Source organism: Siphateles boraxobius, unplaced genomic scaffold (genome assembly GCF_051911475.1).
Source record: "Siphateles boraxobius isolate OS27281-9 unplaced genomic scaffold, OSU_SipBor_1 7, whole genome shotgun sequence".
In the NCBI taxonomy this organism is placed as follows: domain Eukaryota; kingdom Metazoa; phylum Chordata; class Actinopteri; order Cypriniformes; family Leuciscidae; genus Siphateles; species Siphateles boraxobius.
Genome location: NW_027509197.1, coordinates 37,258,445 through 37,277,625, shown reverse-complemented (window position 1 = coordinate 37,277,625; position 19,181 = coordinate 37,258,445). Strand labels below are relative to the sequence as shown.

The 19,181-nt window shown below is 44.0% G+C and overlaps 1 protein-coding gene across 1 annotated transcript in view; it reads left to right on the top strand.

The window, feature by feature from the left end:
* Positions 1-19,181, top strand: part of scn1laa (sodium channel, voltage-gated, type I-like, alpha) — a 71,525-nt gene that overhangs the window by 13,325 nt on the left and 39,019 nt on the right. Inside the window, exons 2-7 of the mRNA XM_077215861.1 lie at positions 4,625-4,941; positions 5,466-5,584; positions 6,470-6,559; positions 6,651-6,779; positions 9,255-9,346; positions 17,517-17,735. Coding sequence (XP_077071976.1) covers positions 4,678-4,941; positions 5,466-5,584; positions 6,470-6,559; positions 6,651-6,779; positions 9,255-9,346; positions 17,517-17,735 — 913 coding nt within the window. The 5' untranslated portion in view covers positions 4,625-4,677. The remainder of the gene's footprint in view (positions 1-4,624; positions 4,942-5,465; positions 5,585-6,469; positions 6,560-6,650; positions 6,780-9,254; positions 9,347-17,516; positions 17,736-19,181) is intronic.

Below are 19,181 nucleotides of genomic sequence, written 5' to 3'. Positions count from 1 at the left end.
TTTCTTGTAACGTAAAGAAAGCTAGCCGCGCAGCGGTTTTGATGGCCCGTTTCCCTGACGACTCGCGGACAGAGGGGGGGAGGTCCACAGAGCTCGCCCAGTCCTCACTGTCCGACGCCAGGATAGAGCAGCTGGCCTTCTCTACAGATGCAGCTATCTCGTCGTCATTAACGGCGGAAGTGGTGGCGCACGGCGGCCGCTGTCCGTCGGTGAGGGACTCGAGCGATGCCGGCGAAGCTGGCGGGCGAACCGGCGAGCTTTGGCGGGCAGGAGAAGGCTCGGGGCCGCGCTGGGCACGGCGCTTTTACGGCGCGGCGCTACAGCGGGCTGAAGTGCAGGCTCTGAGAATGATGCCAGGCGAGTCCTCAGAGTCACCATCGGCAGTAGCTCACAGTGAGGGCATCCGACGTCGACGAGAGCGAGAGCCGCATGATCCTCACCCAGGCAGGAAACGCAGATGACATGGCGATCCTCTTCACTGAGTGCCGAGCCACAGGATCTATGCATCTTGAACAAGACGCAGCTCTTTTAGGAGAGGGAGCGAGACTGTGAAAAAATGTGTGTCGCAGCGGCGAACACACACACACACTTGCAGAAAAGGATATAACGCCGGAAAGCGTAGCAGGTAATGCGGCTAAAGGCGGCGATGCCAGCGACTTCAGACTCAAAGGCTCGTCCCGCTGTGTGCTTTTTCTCAGACGGCGTGGCTTCTCACTCCGGATCCAGCGATGCTGTGATGCTTCGCTGAAGAGATGAAAATCAGTTGTACCAGCCTAATCGAGCTATGGGCGAGGGCGAGACCACGCCCTTTATAGGGCGAGACCACGCCCTTTCTGGCGGGACGTGACGAAATGGGCGCGAAATGCCCCCATTGGATATGTGTCACGCAGAGCCTCTCTCGATAGGCTGCTGCTGTTGCCGCAAGGCAGCCAATAGGCGCGCAAGCCGTCTTGCCTATGTCTGCATGCTGCTGCACAGCGTTTTACATTAATTCAAAATGAAGGATAATTTTTGGCTTCAATATCTCGTGGAAAAGAGGTTTTCCCCATAGCGTAAGATATTACGCAGTACGAGAGATACTCTCGTAAGAGAACTGTATTGCATACAGATGTGCTTTTTATTTTACTTGCCATCTTTTAAACCACATGCCTTCTTGTTTTCTTCAAAATTGGTTGGGATAGATTTACTGCAATAGAAAATACAGTACACAATAAAGTGCAAAATTAATTTCTTTTGCTCGTTTTGCTAAATCTTGATGCCGAAATGCAGTTTGGAGTGCTGCTGCGTCATGGGATATGTACCTGTCTCTACACTTCACGTGCTTCATGCTGTCACTGTGAAGCTTCAATGATTCGTGTTTGAATTGTTTTGACACAGTTACAAATTTCGACAGTCCTGCAATTGAAGGCCCACAGAATTTACAGTACACACAGTGCATTGCTCTGTCTTGGTACCTTAACCACTGGTATTCTTCGAGCCACTGGTGTCTAAATTCATATGTCTGTATCGTTTTTCCCGCGTGTGCTTTTCCTGATGAATCCTTCTCAGCCTCATTCTCTCTCACAGGCTCCGTTTGACATGTAGAATCGACATCAAGTGATGGTTCTGTTACACTTGAACTTCCCTTCTTAAAAAATGAGTCGATTGTCCGCTTCATTTCAACATGTGCAGATTGTAGGCTACGTTGATATATATAATATGCGATTGCTGCGTGTGTCTTAACAAGAGTTTATTTTTATTATTTATCATCAACGTTAGGCTATGCCTATTGAGAATGAGGAGATGTCGTCACGACACAGCGCCCCGCCCCCAGAGACCGCGTCATCCACCCCTTTCCGCCATTTTGGGAGGAAACCCGCCAGCACCGTTCATTGTTTGTATTGGTAGTAGAGGAGGTTGTCGCACTATTTTAGAATGCCTGGACAACACTGCGTAGATGACGAGTCAGAATCAACTTCATTTTGACACTTGACACTGACTCAGAAAATACTACTAGTTTTTAATTAGTAGTAATTAATTATCAAAATGGTCAGACAGTCTCCTTACTGTTTTTTTCCCCGACACATTCATAATCAATAGTTCTGCCAGTGTCTCTGCAGCAAGCTTTATGCGTGTGCTTGAGTGCTTGATTTATATTTTAAAGGCTCATTTATGTTTTATTTTTTCTGTAAGACAATGTTAGCAATGTTACATTCATTGTTTATATTTACACAGTAAAGGTATAGTTCACCCAAAAATGGAAATTCTGTCATCATTTACTCTCCCTCAAGTTGATCCAAACGGGGATGAACACAAAAGAAGATATTTTTGAAGAATGTTGGTAACCAAACAATTGATGGACCCTATTGACTTCCATAGTATTTTTTAATCCATACTATGGATGCAACGGGGCCCATCAACTCTTTGGTTACCCATATTCTTTAAAATATATTTCTTTTGTGTTCAGCAGAAGAAAGAAATTCATGCAGGTTTGGAACAACTTGAGGGGGAGTAAATGATGTCAGAACTTTCATTTTTGGGTGAACTATCCCTTTAAGTAACTAAATTAATATCTTAAACGTGTGACTAGTCAGTTGGCTTAAATGAAAAAAAATGTGTATTGACTTTTTATAATGTAATTGATAATTCAAATTGCTTTTTATCATTTTAACAAATAAATATATCATATTGTATTTCCTAATCCCTACTTTACTATCTTCCTCACAGGAATGAATACTAATAATAGGGATTGGAAGTGAAGACAAATGGAGAATATTAATTTTTAAAGGGTATCGCAAAAATAGACTAGACGAGAGATGTGAGTGAGGATTCGAGGAGAGAAATGAGTGATTGCCAGTGGAATAATTCATGGGATATTGTTCATTAAGTTGGGTGAGCAGATTGCAAGACAGAATGCAGTGACTGTTGTGTTTTTGTCATTGTGACAGCAGAATAAAAAGAAAGGCCAAGAACTGAACCCTCACATCTTGGATACCAAAAGTGCATTATAATGTTTTGCTCATTGGGTACAATTGTTTTCCAACCAGGATTCTGATCTGGATCCTTGTGTCCTTCCAGTGTGACTTGTGAAGTCTGATATCTGAAGGAAATGATGTCTCCTCTTATTGACCTGAAGACATATTATGATATGGTAATGGAATTAGGAAATTATATCTGATAATGATTCTTAGTATTACAGAGGAAATGTCCTAGGACCATTGTCTGGCAGTGTGTTTCTCACATGTGGCTCTTCTATTGTTCTAGGTTCCCCTGCCTGATTTAGCATCTGCTGTTTGCTAGTTTTATTCAGTGTTTGGTTCCTGGAGTGAAATGTGGCCTTAAAGGAGCTTTCTATTACTTCTCCTAAAGCTTTTAAGCGATGTCCACCAAAATCAGCACAGTACTTAGCTGCTCTGACTTTCTGATTGATCTGACATACAGTTTTCCTGTTGCAGAAAAAAAAAACATAAAAAAAAGTGATTGTTCAGAATTGTTATGATTTGATTTGAACCTTCAGAACAATCCTACATTAAAATGTTGCCAAAAAACACTTCACCTTAAAGTGTTTTTGTTGTTAATGAACAACTTTTACAGTAACTTGGACTAGGATGGAAATACAGTAATATAGGAGGGTTGTTGTGTAGTGATTATGGATTTGGCCTGGTTGTCTGAGGGTTTCCAATTCGAACTTCAGTTGGGGTGACTTATGCACTGAATATGAATGGATTCACCCTTTGTCACATGAGCATGACTTGTGCTTCAAATGCTGCTCCACATGAGAAGCTTAACCAACAGGACTTTACATGGGAACACCTGGACCAGCATTGAAATTTACACTTATCTAAAGGCCCATTCACACCAATAACGATAATCATAAAGATAACTATATTAGCGTCCACACTAGTGGACGATATTGTTCTGTTTATTCTAAGTGCCTGCTTGTCTGTCACTTTAAATGCTCTAGCTCACTACAGTGGGAGGGATTCTGATTGGCTGTCAATGTTTTTATCCTTTACCAGCTCGTTTCTCTGTGCCGTTATCATTATAGCTGAACTCTGCTATTCTTTGTGAACTCTGCTATTCTTTAATATTGAGAACGATTTTTAGAACTATATCTTTATTGTTATCTTTATACTTATCGTCCTTGGTGGGAACGGGCCTTAAGTCTTTCAGCAGGAAAATTAATTTTTTTCTCTCATTACTTAAAATAAAATAATTTTAATGTCAAGTATCCCAAAGTATGACCTGACTCTCATAAATAATGTTCTGACTGTTATTTTTACAATGAGCAAATGTTGTGTTTTGGACACTGGTTGACCAGTAAAGGTCAATGGCAAACTAATACAATTTAAACAAATTAATTTAAGTTAACATAAACATAAGCTTTTTAGGTTTAAGCTGCTCTTGAAAGCAGGCTGAGACAGCATATTATTTAATTGTGTGGCATAGATAACCCTGATTCCTTGAGAGCTCTGTTCCTGATAACTTGATGGTTTTTAGTACAGAAGGCGTGTCCATCACTTATAGGATGTTCTTTTCTCTCTGTGGTTCTGGAAGGGTTTTGTATAGGCTAACCATACAGTTACCAATCACATTGCATGAGTTACTGTCACTCTGACTCGCCCTTTCTCTCTTCCTCTGCCAGTTGTTTCTCATGCAGATGTGTAGCGAATCACTCTGAAGGTTCAGGATGAGAAAATGGCACATACGTTTACCCCACCAGGACCTCAAAGTTTCCGTAAGTTCACCCGTGAATCTCTTAAGGCCATCGAGGGCCGGATCGCTGAGGAGAACAAGAAGTCCAAGGACAAACGGGAGAGAATTAAAGACGATGAATGCGAGACGAAACCCAACAGTGGCCTGGAGGCTGGGAAAAGTCTGCCCTTCATATATGGAGACATTCCCAGAGGACTGGTGTCCACACCACTGGAGGACCTGGACCAGTTCTACATCAATCAGGCAGTGAGTTTTGATTTATATTTTTCAACCGGAGTGCCCACAAACCCCTGAGAGTCCACAGAGGTACTGCAAGGGGTCCAAAACATCACACTGACATTGAATCTAGTTTAAGTCTTAGATTTAGAAATAAAGACTTGGGAAGAAAGACTTGGAAAGTTTATAATTGGACAAATATAAAATGGAGATAAGTAAAATTTAATAAGAAATATAAGAAATGTATACATATATATATATATATATATATATATATATATATATGTATACATTTCTTATATTTCTTATTAAATTTTAGGTCCTCCAGGATTGGAAAAATGTAAAATGCAGTTTTACATTTTTCCAATCATATATATATATATATATATATATATATATATATACAGTGTATATATATACACAGTATATATATATATATATATACACAAACGTGTGATTGTGTATAAACATACATACATATATACATGTATTTATATATATAATTGACTGACGGTTTTGTCCACTCTCTATGCATTCATCTCCCACTTGTTTAGACTTTTATAGTAGTGAACAAAAAAAAGACAATCAGCCGTTTCAACGCCACTCCTGCCTTGTACATCTTCAGCCCCTTCAACCCTCTGAGGAGACTATCAATGAAGATTTTGGTACATACATATCCTTCTCAAGTGCTAAAACATGCTGATGGGGACTGTCTTGCTGTGCTGGATGAGTCTTATGTTTATACACTTTAAGGCATAGGCTATCAGTTGCTAATAATTTTTCACACAGGGCATGTTTATCCTGAAGTGTGCCAGTCTTTGATATAATTCGGGTCGTATTTTATTTGACCTTGTGTAGTTTTGTTCATGGTTTTTAAAGATGAGGTTGTCACTGTCTAATTTGACTATTTTTTTCCACCAAGTGACACATGAATAAGTGCCAGAATACTGTAGAGTTTGAAGTGCTTTCTCTATCAAAAATCAATAACCTTGATGATTTCTCTTTGCATCTTAACTATGCATGATTACATGGTTATTTTCACTTAATTATTTGCATTTAACAACAATTAAAACAGCCCTGCAAGTCATTTTTGGGTTGTGAACTACTGAAAGCCACTGGTTTAATGACTTGATTTGCAATGTAAAATCTGATCCTGAACCAAAACCCTTTGAGAACCACTGATGTGTGACTTGAATCTTTTATCAAGAAATCTATTTTAAATGGATTATGATTTTACTAGATAATGCGCCTTTAAACCTCTTTGATCATCATACTGCGAAAAATATCATATGTTTGTGTATTCCAGACATATACACCACCGTTCAAAGGTTTGGGGCTGTTGTTTTTAAACTGGCGAACGTTAAACCTAACTTTAATAATAAAATAAACATAAATAACAAAACGAACAGGCCTCGCCACATGCTCTCTGCCCATGCCCTGCTTGCCACAAACATAAAAGTCTTTACTGTCACTTTTAAAAAACCTTTGAAGCCCAAACCCCAAACCTTTGAACTCTAATGTAGATCTGTCACTACATTTCCTTAACTGCAGTTTTCACATTGTTCAGTATGATTATAATGTTCACTATACTGGCCAACTGCGCTTTCATGGTCTACACACAACCTCCAGACTGGGCCAAGAATATAGAGTGAGTTGATCTCTTTGTTGCTTTCCAAACATACTGTAGAAATGCTGTCTATGTTTGCTCAGTGCAGTAACTGATGGTCTTCTTTTGACAGATATGTCTTTACTGGGATGTACACTTTTGAAGCGCTGATAAAGATCACCGCCAGGGGATTCTGTGTGGGACAGTTTACGTTCCTCAGAGACCCATGGAACTGGTTGGATTTTATTGTTATAGTCATGGCGTAAGTATGACAGGTCTGATATTTATCCAGCTACTTTGCTATAAATTATTAGAATTTAATTATTCTCACTGCTTAAAGGTGAAGATTGTAATTTTTTAAGTGTTAAAAGACAATTTTTACTTTTTTTATTCACATTTCTGTCTTATTGTGGACGATTCGTCTGTTAAAATTGTTGCAAATAAAAAAAATGGTAACACTTATCATTAGTTAATTAATTAACATCAACTAACAGTTAGCAATACATTACAGTATTTATTACTCTTTCTTTACGTTAGTAAAGAAAAATACTACTGTTCATTGTTAACTAATGTACATTTTTATATGGAACACCACTTTTCTCCATCCATTTAGTTCCTCATAGATTAAAGTCCCGTCCTTTTTTCCATTTAGTATTAGAACAGGAGAAAGGGATGGAAAGGGCCAGTTGAAGCTTATTTTTGCAATAAAAATGCTGTGCATAAAAGTTATTTTTTATTTATTTGTTTTTTTGTAACATTTGAAAGTGTTGAATTAGTAGTTTAAATGTTTAGAGTTCAGAGTTCAAAACTAAACAAACTTTTTTCTTTACTAAGACTTAGGTAGAATCAGGTAGACTGCTTTGTCAGGTCATATTAAAGGGAACGTTGACACAAAAATTAAAATTCGGTCATCATTTACTCACCCTCAAGTTGTTCCAAAACTTGCATTTGCATTTCTTTCTGCTATTGAACTCAAAAGAAGATATTTTGAAGAATATGGGTAAATACTGTTGATGGACCCCATTGACTTCCACAGTATGGGGGGGAAATACTGTCTTATGCTGTGTTCAGCAGAAGAAAGAAATTGATACAGGTTTGGAACAATTACAGCTTGAGTAAATGATGACAGCATTTTTTATTTTGGTTGAACTATCACTTTAAGACAGCAAATATATTTTTTATGTTTAGTTTTATAATGTATTTTATTAAATACATTCTTTTGTATGTTAATGTACTTAATAAAATATTTTATAAATGTTTTAAATATTATATTACTTTTTAAAGTTTAAGATAATTCTGTTTCATTTTTTTAAAAACGTAAATTGTTGTAAGTTTTATTTTTTTTATAGTTGATTTTTTTTAAAAGTTGTTTGAAGTTATTTTAATTTAATCTTATTATATTTTTGAGATGCAGATGCCATCTTACCTCAGTGGTTCCCAAACTTTTTCTGCCGGTCCCTCTTGTTGTAAAGAAAAAAATATTTGTAAGCCCCCCATCTACAGTATGCACCCACATAAAGACTCTCAGACATGACCTTTCTTGCAGAATCCTATAGGATTTATTTTTAAAAAAATGTATTAATACAGTATTCAACAGGCTTCTCTTTGTGTTTGTGTTGGGAAGTCTCTAAGTAGTGTCTAAACTTGTTTGGCTACATTCTGTCAAAAGCTAATAGTTTGAGATATTCTATACACTGTGGTCTCCCTTCATTAGCCACTATTGTTCTAGTTAATCCTAGGACGAGACTTGCCTCATACATTTTTCTTGTCTCGAGGCTGTCCTGACGAGACAAAGCGAACGTTGCAAATCCATTTGTGGTATGTTTCAGAAGGTGCACGAGCACTTGGAGGAGTATGTCAGATTCTATGCAACGGTGCATTATTTAACTGTCGGTAATTTGTTGCATCGCAGACAGTCACTGATTAAAATGGGTTCTATTTGCTTTTGTCCCATCGCGCCTCTCGTGTCAGGTGTAGACACGTATGTTTGAAGTAGATTCATTGTCTGCTTCACATTTATGTAGTACTGGCAATCCTTTCACAAACTTGTCCATGCTTTATGCAGAATCATTATTCGTTTATATTTTTACACAGATCCCTGCAATACCCAATTCGGATTCTTTAATCGCGGCATCTAGCAGTCTGCTATTTCATGACAACAACCGCTACTACTAATAACAAACCAATTAAGCAGGTACTGTGAGCCAACCTGAGGTAATACAATATGTCAAAATAATATTTTGTGTTCAATTATTTGCTCATGTAGCAAGTAGCCCCCATTATAAGCAAAATCATTTCACAGTGGGGTCTTGTATCACCCTGGAGAGGTTTCTTTTGCATGACCATCTTCTGACTATACACTATGATTTAGCCACGTCCCCCTTTTTATAACTCCGGGCACGTAGTTTGGGAACCACTGACTTAACTTATAATGATAATTAGTTCAAAAAATGCCCATAAAGACCGTTGGCATCTACAGTGCCAGCTTCATTTGTATCTGTGCATTTGGTCCCACAGGTTTGTTACAGAGTTTATAAACATAGGCAATGTATCAGCTCTCCGCACATTCAGGGTACTCAGAGCTTTGAAAACTATTTCAGTAATTCCAGGTAAGCAGAGAGCATGTTTAGGTGTACAACCTCTGTGTGACCTTTGAACCCGACTGCAACCCTGTGTCGAGGCCTTCCTGTGTGTTGTATGTCCGTCAGTGTTTGATTTCCCCCCCTCCCTGTTTCAGATATGTAACTGAGTTTGTGGATCTGGGAAAAGTGTCCGCCTTGCGAGCGTTCAGAGTTCTTCGAGCCCTGAAAACTATATCGGTCATCCCAGGTGAGAGTTGGGGAAAAGGTCAGGGTCACAGATGCTGACACTGTTTTCTTCAAACATGTCCAGCATGCTCTTCTTTTACTGCCTGATATAGTCTTTTCACAAACATTTTACAGTTTTCTTTTAAGGTATTTTACTTTGATTCGTGATTTGATTGTTGCATTTAAAAAAAACAAGCAGTGATGTCCGATTAACATTGAATAGCTCAATTATTTAACTCTCACAAGTCTTTAACTTAATGATTCTATGCAACGACTCCTTGAAATGTGTCATGTTAAGAACGTCCTGGTTGCGTATGCAACCCACCGTTCCCTGAAGGAGGGAACGGAGGACGTAGTCGACGCGACTGAAATGGGATCACGCTAGGGAGCCTATCATCTTCGATTACTATTGAACGAGCCAATGGAATTTGGCGTGCGTGATTTGCATCACACACTCCGCCCCCGCGGCGCGGGTATAAATACGGAAGTGGATGCACGCACTAGTTGCTTTTCGCTGAGGAGCCGAGAGTAACCCGGGGTCAGCGGTGGTCCAGCGGTAGTGGCAAGGGGACTACGTCCTCCGTTCCCTCCTTCAGGGAACGGTGGGTTGCATACGCAACCAGGACGTTCCCTTTCAGTCGATAACGTCGGACGTAGTCGACGCGACTGAAATGGGATCAACCATTGAACACGCCACTAACGCTGCCACCTTCCAGTGCCTAAACCAAAGCCTCCTGATGCCCCCGCAAACTTAAGGCGGGGAAGGACAGGGCTTAGGCCAGGGAAGTCACTGCTGTTCCTACAGGACCACTGGGAAAGCGTTCCCCGTACGTTGGAAGGAAGGGACGCTGCGGAAGCCACATCCAACCCAGAGGGAGGTAATGTGGAGAATACACATATGAACTGGGCGGCAACCGGGCAGTCTAACATATGGAATGTCACTGGGGTGGCTCCAGCCTAAGACGGGGGGAGACACACCGGACAGTGACGGCAGAGAGACTCTGCCGAGGGAAGACACGGGCTCACCGCAGGGAGCCGTATCGTGGAAGAATACACATATGGGGTCACCGAAGGGACCGCAACATATGGACCCAGCCTAACACAGGTTCCACACTGCTTACGAGTGGTAGGCCTAACACCAGACGTTCCGCACGTCCGACGTCGGAGGGGTGTGGAGGAACTCAACAGGGTTCAATTTTAAGGGAACTCAACTGGAGTAAAAAGGCGCACGTATCCAGTCCATAGGAGGGGAATGGCGCAGCAAGCCGACACTTGAACCGGGCTCACGGTGAAACTGGCTTCATGAGAAGGGAGCCCACGGGAAGCAGCGGTTCAACCAGGTGTCGTCCAGCCCCCAACTCTAGAATCTGTTTAGCAAAGTATATCGTCAACGCCCAGGCGGAGCCCTTTACACTCATCATAGAGGAGCTCAACACCTAAGTGGACATGTTGCATCTCGGATCTTTGCCGAAATGAAGGCAAGCACTAAGTGCAACTTTGCATGGAAACAGCCTTCCCTCTCTGCTGAATTCCAACAGATATTTGAAGAGCTGGTCTGAGGTCTATGACTTGCATTCTGTACACGTCCAAGCAAACGGACAGAGAAGCCAGGGCTGGATCTGCCTCCTCCAGGGCAGCGCTTGCAGGCTCACCACCTGCTCCTATTACGGGAGAGGTAGGAACCTTGGGCACAATCCGAGCCGGGGTCTCAGCCTGTGAGAGTTAGCCGGCCCAGACTCCAGGCACAATACGTTGACCGAAAGCGAGCAAGTCCCTACCCTCTAGTAGAGACCACGCGAGCAGGAGAACTGATATAACAGAATTTTTAACTCACTACCTGCAGTGGCTCAGGGGCGGTCTCTGCAGTGTACCAGGGACAAGGCCCAAGAGGATAAAGAGGGACACAAGGATTTACAAGACCTTGCTCCTCAGGAACCTGACGACCAGAACGTGCTTCTGCATACTTCTGCAACACGATGAGCGTCGCAACATCATTTTGAGGGTGATTCAGGAAAACAGCCTACTGCAACCCATTTTGCAGGAAAGAGAGCACTGAAGTGATCGAAAGCTTTCAGGATCTCCTCAGGAGAGAAGACGCACTCAACGACTAGGTTCCACTTCTAAAGGCGTAAGCACGCTACCCAATTCTAGGGGGTGCTCGCAGAAGTGATGGTAACTATCACATGTCTTGTGATAGCCACCTGAACCTCCGCGTTCAGATGTAAGACCGCCCGGAATCTCCGGGGGAAGAACGCGTGTGCCATCGTGCCCCGTCCCCGAAAGAGTTTCCAGGGGAAGTCAGGAAGGCTGTTGAAGGGAACCAGGTCTAGTTGGGCCAATAAGGGGCAACTATGAAGACCTGTTCCTCTCCTGACATGGCACGTAGGTGCAAGTGACGGGCGCAAAGGACAGGAGCATTGCTCAACACAACATGTGAAGATCACTGGGCTTCAGGAGCATTTTCTGCTCAGCACTTGGGTGTGACAAGTTCACTGAGCTTCAGGAGCATTCCTGCTCAACACCTGAGTGTGATAAACTCACCGAGCTTCAGGAGCATTTCTGCTCAACACCTGAGCACGAAGAACCTCACTGAGCGACAGGAGCATTTCTGCTCAGCACTTGAGTGTGACAAGTTCACTGAACTTCAGGAGCATTCCCTCACTGAGCTTCAGGAGCATTTCTGCTCAACACTTGAGTGCGAAGAATTTCACTGAACGACAGGAGCATTTCTGCTCAGCACTTGAGTGTGACAAGTTCACTGAGCTTCAGGAGCATTACTGCTCAACACCTGAGTGTGATAAACTCACTGAGCTTCAGGAGCATTACTGCTCAACACTTGAGTGCGAGGAACTTCACTGAGCACCAGGAGCATTTCTGCTCAGCACTGCGTGTGATGAATTCACTGCGCTACCTGTGATGGACTCACTGAGCTACAGGAGCATTGCTGCTCAACACCTGAGTGCGATGAACTTCACTGAGTTTCAGGAGCAACTCTGCTCAACATGAAGTGTGATGATCTCACTGACCTGAGCAGCGCAAGGCGACCCTGAGTCGCCGTCACTTCTTAGAAGGCTCACTGGGGTTAAACGTATTCTGCGGGCCCCTGGGACAGCTGGGACCCCGTGTTTGTCCAAGGGTAGTCCGCTCGGTTTACTCAAACACTGGCGGAAAAATAAAACCGGGGGGGCAATTGAGCGGCCCCGGAATGGTCAAGACCCAGCGGACCCAGGGGATGGAGTCTCCACTTGCCCTGGCTATAACTGTCGTGAGGCTCGATGGCGGCACGATTGAGTAAGCGGGAGGGGTGGAACAAGGCGCCCTCAGAAGCGTCTGACTCCAAGGAGGAGGTGACGGGAGAGTTTGTGACACCCGCAATGTCTAACAACTCGAGGCACGAATGCCCGTGTAGTCGGGGGTCGCCCAGGCCCCCGTTAAAACACGCCCTTTGTACATGGCCCCTCTGCTGAGGAGGGTTTGGCAGCAGACCGGGATGAACTATAGTCACACAGGGTGAGCTGCTCTGCCACGGTCACCTCGGGACTCGATCGTAAAGCTAGCGCTGAAGCGGTCACATACGGAGGAAGCCAACTTAGGCTGTCGCTATCGTATACCCCAGGAGCCTCTGAATCTTTTCAGTGGGACCCTTTCTCACTTCAACCCCAGCTGAACACATTCTCACTGGAGAGACGTGTTGGATCGAGTACCTCTCCAAAACTGAAACAGAGATACTCAGCCCGTGGGCGAGATTACTCTCTTCCAGCTGACCTGAAGACCCAACGGGCTCTGGAGCACTCGAGGGGAAGGACACCACGTGTCCTTCAGGCCAAAGCTGCAGACCAATCTTGGGCCAAGATGGTCACAACCCACCACCTAGTAGCACGAAGAACGAGTTTACAACTGGCCTTCGTACCGGCTGGAGGAGCGGCTATATCAAATCCTTCGCCAGCAGGATAAGATAAGCACGCCCAAGTCAGGAGCACTGCTCAACACCTGGTGTGAAGAATATCACTGAATTTTCAGGAGCACGTCTGCTCAACACCTAATGTGATGTTACTATCACTGACCTGAGCGGGGTCGCCGAGCCTGAGGTGGGGCAGCAAAGTAGAGACAGTGGTGTTAGTGTGCAGTGCAACACTTACCTGTCTCCACCAGCGGCAGGGGACGTGAGAAGGCGGATGACCGGGTCCTCGAACGCCCCAAGCTGCCTGTTGGCGACCAAGGGAAGCTGGGGGATGTAAGGCTATTATACAGGGTCACATCCGCCATACTGGCCCACTTGGGACTCAGGAATAGAAAAATTGCTCTTTTTCTGAATATGTGGGTACCGCTGACCCCGTTTTTATAGGGGCCAGCGGCGGAACAGACACACACATAACAAAAAACTCCAGCCGGCCCTCCAACCAGCCAGAGGGAGTGGATCGGCGACCACTCCACAAGCAACTCCTCCATCCCTGAGAGCCCGTCCAGGTTCAGCGTTTTCTTTTGCGCTGGAACTTACCACCTGGCTTGGCAGCGCCTGGAGCGGGCTGGGCGCCCCTTCCGCGGCCGGCTCCGCGCCGGAACCTGGGTGAAGGCTGCTGCGGTGGTTCGGCGGGAGCTGAGGCGGCTGCAGGCGGACGCCCTCGGCGACGAGCAGGCGGAGGATCTGACCTCGGGGGGCGGGTGAAGGCAGCAGCGTCCCTCCGAGGCAGGATGTGCCGGATGGCCTCCGTCTGCTTCTGAGCTGTAGAGAACTGTTGGGCAAAGTTCTCCACAGCGTCGCCGAATAACCCAACCTGGGAAATGGGAGAGTCCAGGAACCGAACCTTGTCCGCATCTCTCATATCGGCCAGGTTGAGCCAGAGATGGCGCTCCTGGACCACTAGTGTGGACATCGCCGAACCCACCGCGCGAGCTGCAACCTTCGCCGCCCGGAGGGCGAGGTCAGTTGCAGTGCGGAGCTCACCCATGAGCTCAGGGTCCGAACTACCCTCGTGCATGTTCATGAGTGCCTGGGCCTGGTGGACCTGGAGCAACGCCATGGCATGCAAGGAGGAAGCGGCTTGCCCACAAGCTTTGTAAGCCTTGCCCGTAAGAGCGGACGAGAACTTACAGGCTTTAGAGGGGTGACGAGGATCACCTCTCCAGGAAGCGGCCGCCGTTGGGCATAACTGCATCGCAACGGCCCGCTCCACCGGAGGGATAGCCTCGTAACCCTTCACCGCTCCCCCATCAAGGGTAGTGAGAGGGGAGGAGCTACTCAGGCGGTTTCTGGCAGAGAAAGGTGCCATCCATGCCCTCGTAAGCTCCTCATGCACTTCAGGAAAGAAAGGAACCGGGGCGGCGGACTGAGAACCAGTACGGCCCGCCCCGATATACCAATCATCCAACCGAGACGGCTCGGGACACGGTGGAGGGTTCCACACGAGCCCTACCGCCTCGGCGGCCTTTTTCAGCATAGCTGACATCTCTGGATCTGGCTCGGGCAACACTGGTCTCCCGGAGGGAGGCAGCGCAGCCGAGTCATCATCTCCAGAGTTCAGCTCCCCCTCCGATGCTGCGATTGACAACGTATCCCCTGGAGGGGCCCCAAATGACACGGCTGGCCCGTCCATTACAGAGGGACCAGCGGGATCAATGGGGAGCTCCACCGGTTGCGGTGTGAAAGAGGAGTGAGGGACCCACGGGGCGTGGCCGGGCGGATTACCCCTCACTGTGATCCTCAGATCACCCAGCTTGGACGGCACCCCAGTCCTCCTCTGGGAAGGTAACCCAGAGGAAGAACAGGGGCGGGGCCCAGAGGTGGGGACTGCGCCAACGCTTTTAACGAAGGCGAGTCTAGATCTCAACACCGAGATGGACATGTTCCCGCAGTGAGAACATGTCTCATCCACGAAAGCTGCCTCAGCATGCTGTAAGCCCAAACATGCGACACAACTTTCGTGACCGTCAGAAGGGGATAGTGCCAGACCGCACCCAGAAACGCACGGATGGAATGGCATCTTGAAAAAGACGCACTCACACCCGTGTTGCTCTTTTAGGAAATGGGACCGTCACCAGTGCCGGAGCACACAGGGAATGACCGCGGCAAACACTGAATAGTCTTTCAACTAACAGTGAAGCACTCACTTCTCGCCCTCTAACCAACCGTCAACACACAAACAAACAGTAGAAATTTGATGCTGTTAAAACAGCAGTTGAGAGCTGAGAAGCTCGCGATCACCGCTGCACCACGCTGTAGAACACCAACACTGGAGAGGTCTTCCCGCAAGAACACCGACACACTCGCTCGTTGAACACAACAGCACTCTTCAGAGACATCAAAGACGAACGGCTCCGAAGCGAAAGGCAACTAGTGCGTGCATCCACTTCCGTATTTATACCCGCGCCGCGGGGGCGGAGTGTGTGATGCAAATCACGCACGCCAAATTCCATTGGCTCGTTCAATAGTAATCGAAGATGATAGGCTCCCTAGCGTGATCCCATTTCAGTCGCGTCGACTACGTCCGACGTTATCGACTGAAAGGGAACTGTTATGGAGTCTTGAGACCGAGTCAGTGAACTTATTTTAGTTTAGATTACTAAAACAATCATTGTTAAGTGTAATTGAAATCTGGACCAGAATCATTAAGAGCTAGTGTTGCTGTTTTTGTGTCTCCTCTCCTTTTGTGATGAGTTTACGTTTGTACTGTAGCCGTCTTGCATGCCTTCATGTAGTCACTGTTTAGTTATTAAGAGCAGCAGTTATGTGCATGTGGTGCATAAAAAAACGACTAATCTGTAAACATCAGCTTGTAACCTGAAATATTCAGAGATTTCCTTTTGAAACATTAACATTATTACCGTCGTCTCAGAAGGAAGCCTCTTCTGAAGCTGGCTCATAAGAAAGCCCGCAAACAGTTTGCTGAAAGCAACCTGTCCAACAGCATGAATTACTGGAACCATGTCCAGTTGTCTGATGAGACTAAGATACACTTGTTTGGCTCAGATGGTTTCCAGCATGTGTGGCGACGCCCTGGTGAGGAGTACCAAGAATTTGTGTCTTGCCTACAGTCAGGCATGGTGGTGGTAGCATCATGGTCTGGGGCTGCATGAGTGCTGCTGGTACTGGGGAGCTGCGCTTCATTGAGGAAAACATGGATTCCAACATGTACTGCGACATTTTGAAGCAAAACATGATGCCCTCCCTTCAGAAACTGGGCTGAACGGCATGATAACGACCCCAAACACACTGTCAAGATGACAACTGCCTTGCTGAGGAAGCTGAAGGTGAAGGTGATGGAGTGGCCAAGTATGTCTCCAGACCTGAACACTATTGAGCACCTGTGGTGATCCTCAAGCTGAAGGTGGAGAACCATCACGTGTCTAACATCCAACAGCTCCATGATGTCATTATGGAGGAGTGGAAGAGGATCCCAACAACAACCTGTGCATCTCTGGTGAACTCCATGGCTAGGAGGATTAAGGCAGTGCTAGATAACACTGGTGCTCACACAAATATTGACACTTTGGACACAGTTTTGTCATGTTCACTTAGGGTGTACTGTACTCACTTTTGTTGCCAGCTATTTTGACAAAAATGGCTGTATGTTAAGTTATTTTCAGAGGACAGTAAATATATACTGTTATACAAGCAGCACATTGACTACTCTAAAATATATCCAAGTTTTATTTCTATAGTATTGTCCCTTGAGTAGATGTACTAAAATGTTTGCTGAAATGTGAGGGGTGTACTCGGTTTTGTGAGATACTGTATATATTAGTGTATTTGTGTCTGTCTGTATATGTATGTATATATTAGTGTATATGTGTGTGTAAATGTATGGATATGTTAAATAATTACATTCAGGGTCCAAAAATAATTTGATCACACGCTGCTATCTTACATGATACAAGTTGAATTATAAGAATGACCGCCTGACCCTTTCTGATGTAAGTGTAATTAGCAAATCAAATCAAAGACAAGTCATAAGCTAAAAGAAAAAGTGACTGTTGTGACTTGCACATTTTCAAATTGCTATATTTGGGGGGGAAAATGCAACTTTTCACATGAAAACTCGTAGATGATAATGATGCCAAAAATAATTAAGCGTGTTAAATATATCCATCTCATGGCATATTTGGATTCAAAGTGAATTTTGGACCCTGAGTACACAATGCTGAGACCTCAGTGTAAACTTGGAAAGTGACATGGTTTCCTCTGCTTTCTACAGGCCTGAAAACAATCGTTGGAGCTCTGATCCAGTCGGTGAAGAAGCTGTCAGATGTGATGATCTTGACCCTTTTTTGCCTGAGCGTCTTTGCTTTGGTTGGACTGCAGCTGTTCATGGGAGCTCTTAAACATAAATGTGTGTTCAATTCTACTCTTATTCCTGAAAAGACAGAGAAATGTCCCGACTTCCTCGACTGCGTTAACTACGTTAACAATCGTAGTAAGTTCATTTACATTTTTGAAATACATTCCAAAAATAGAATCTGTCTGACCATCTCTATCTATCTATCTATCTATCTATCTATCTATCTATCTATCTATCTATCTATCTATCTATCTATTAGAGCCCGACCGATATGGATTTTTGGGGGCCGATGCCAATACCGATAAAAAAAGCCTGATACCGATATATCGGCCGATATTATTTATGTGTACAGTAGCAAGTACAGCACACTTTCCTATTGGTGTGTACAAACTTTTGATGGGTACTGTATATAGAATACACAGTATTTAAACAGAATAAATATATAAACGTTTTCCAATGATCACTCAAATGTGGTGATCAAACACTTGAGTGACAAAGATATGTAATGGAGGCAGGGTGAATGATAGAATGAGAATGATACATTTGAGCTGTAACCAAACTAGTTTGCATTGCATGTTATATTATATTCTAAATACTGTTGCATAATCTTCACTAACGACTTGGTCTTTTAATTTAGTCACGTTATATAGAACAACTTGTATCAATAAATATCAAAAGTGTCAATGACATTATCTTCTATTTTTAGTCTTAATTCCTCTAATCTCTACCAGTGGAGGAATAGCTCAGATCTTTTTACTAAAGTACAATTTATAATATCATAATGAAAACGTTTTTAATTACATAATGTACAGACTTTCATACTATTTTAAACAAATAGTAAGCAAAATGTATACCTACTAAACGTGAAACTAGGCTACTCTTAATGCAAAATGGCCCTATATAAAGTGTTATAATTATATAAATTATTGGAATATTGCTTGATGTTGTAACATAGCGTTATAGGCAGAATGAGCTTTAACACGGTGTCTACCCTGGACGCGGCCGTTATTGCACACGTGAGTCGCAACAGCTGTTTACCCGAGACGCGGAAAAGCACCCGTTACAGAGCAGAATGCCATCCGTTTACTGTCGGAGATTTGTCGCTCGTGCCACGCATTTTAATCAATGTTTAATCAATCGCCTGGATTTAATTATTATTTTAATTGAATTCTTTTGATTATTATTAATAAAAAAACGAACGGAACAAGCTCCGAAAGCGCCACTAAAGTGCTTTAAAACTTTCACATAGACCTTGAACAGAAAGCACAAAGCCTTTCATTAAAGTCAATTTCGTTTTGTATTAATTATATCTGAATTTTAATCAATGTTTCATCAACCAGATGCCTGGATTTAATAAATAAGAAGTAAATATAACATACAATAGATAATCTCGAAACTGAGGCGCCGGCGAGTGAACTGCAACTCGTCTCATAAATTAACCGAAACCCAGCGTATAGACCTGAGAAATATATCTATTGAAATGTCTACTTTTAAACAGAACAAATCAAAACGAAAGACAAACTGCTCTCTGCTTATGTAATCCTTCTGAAATGTACATTTCTCTCATCTTTGCAGCCCACA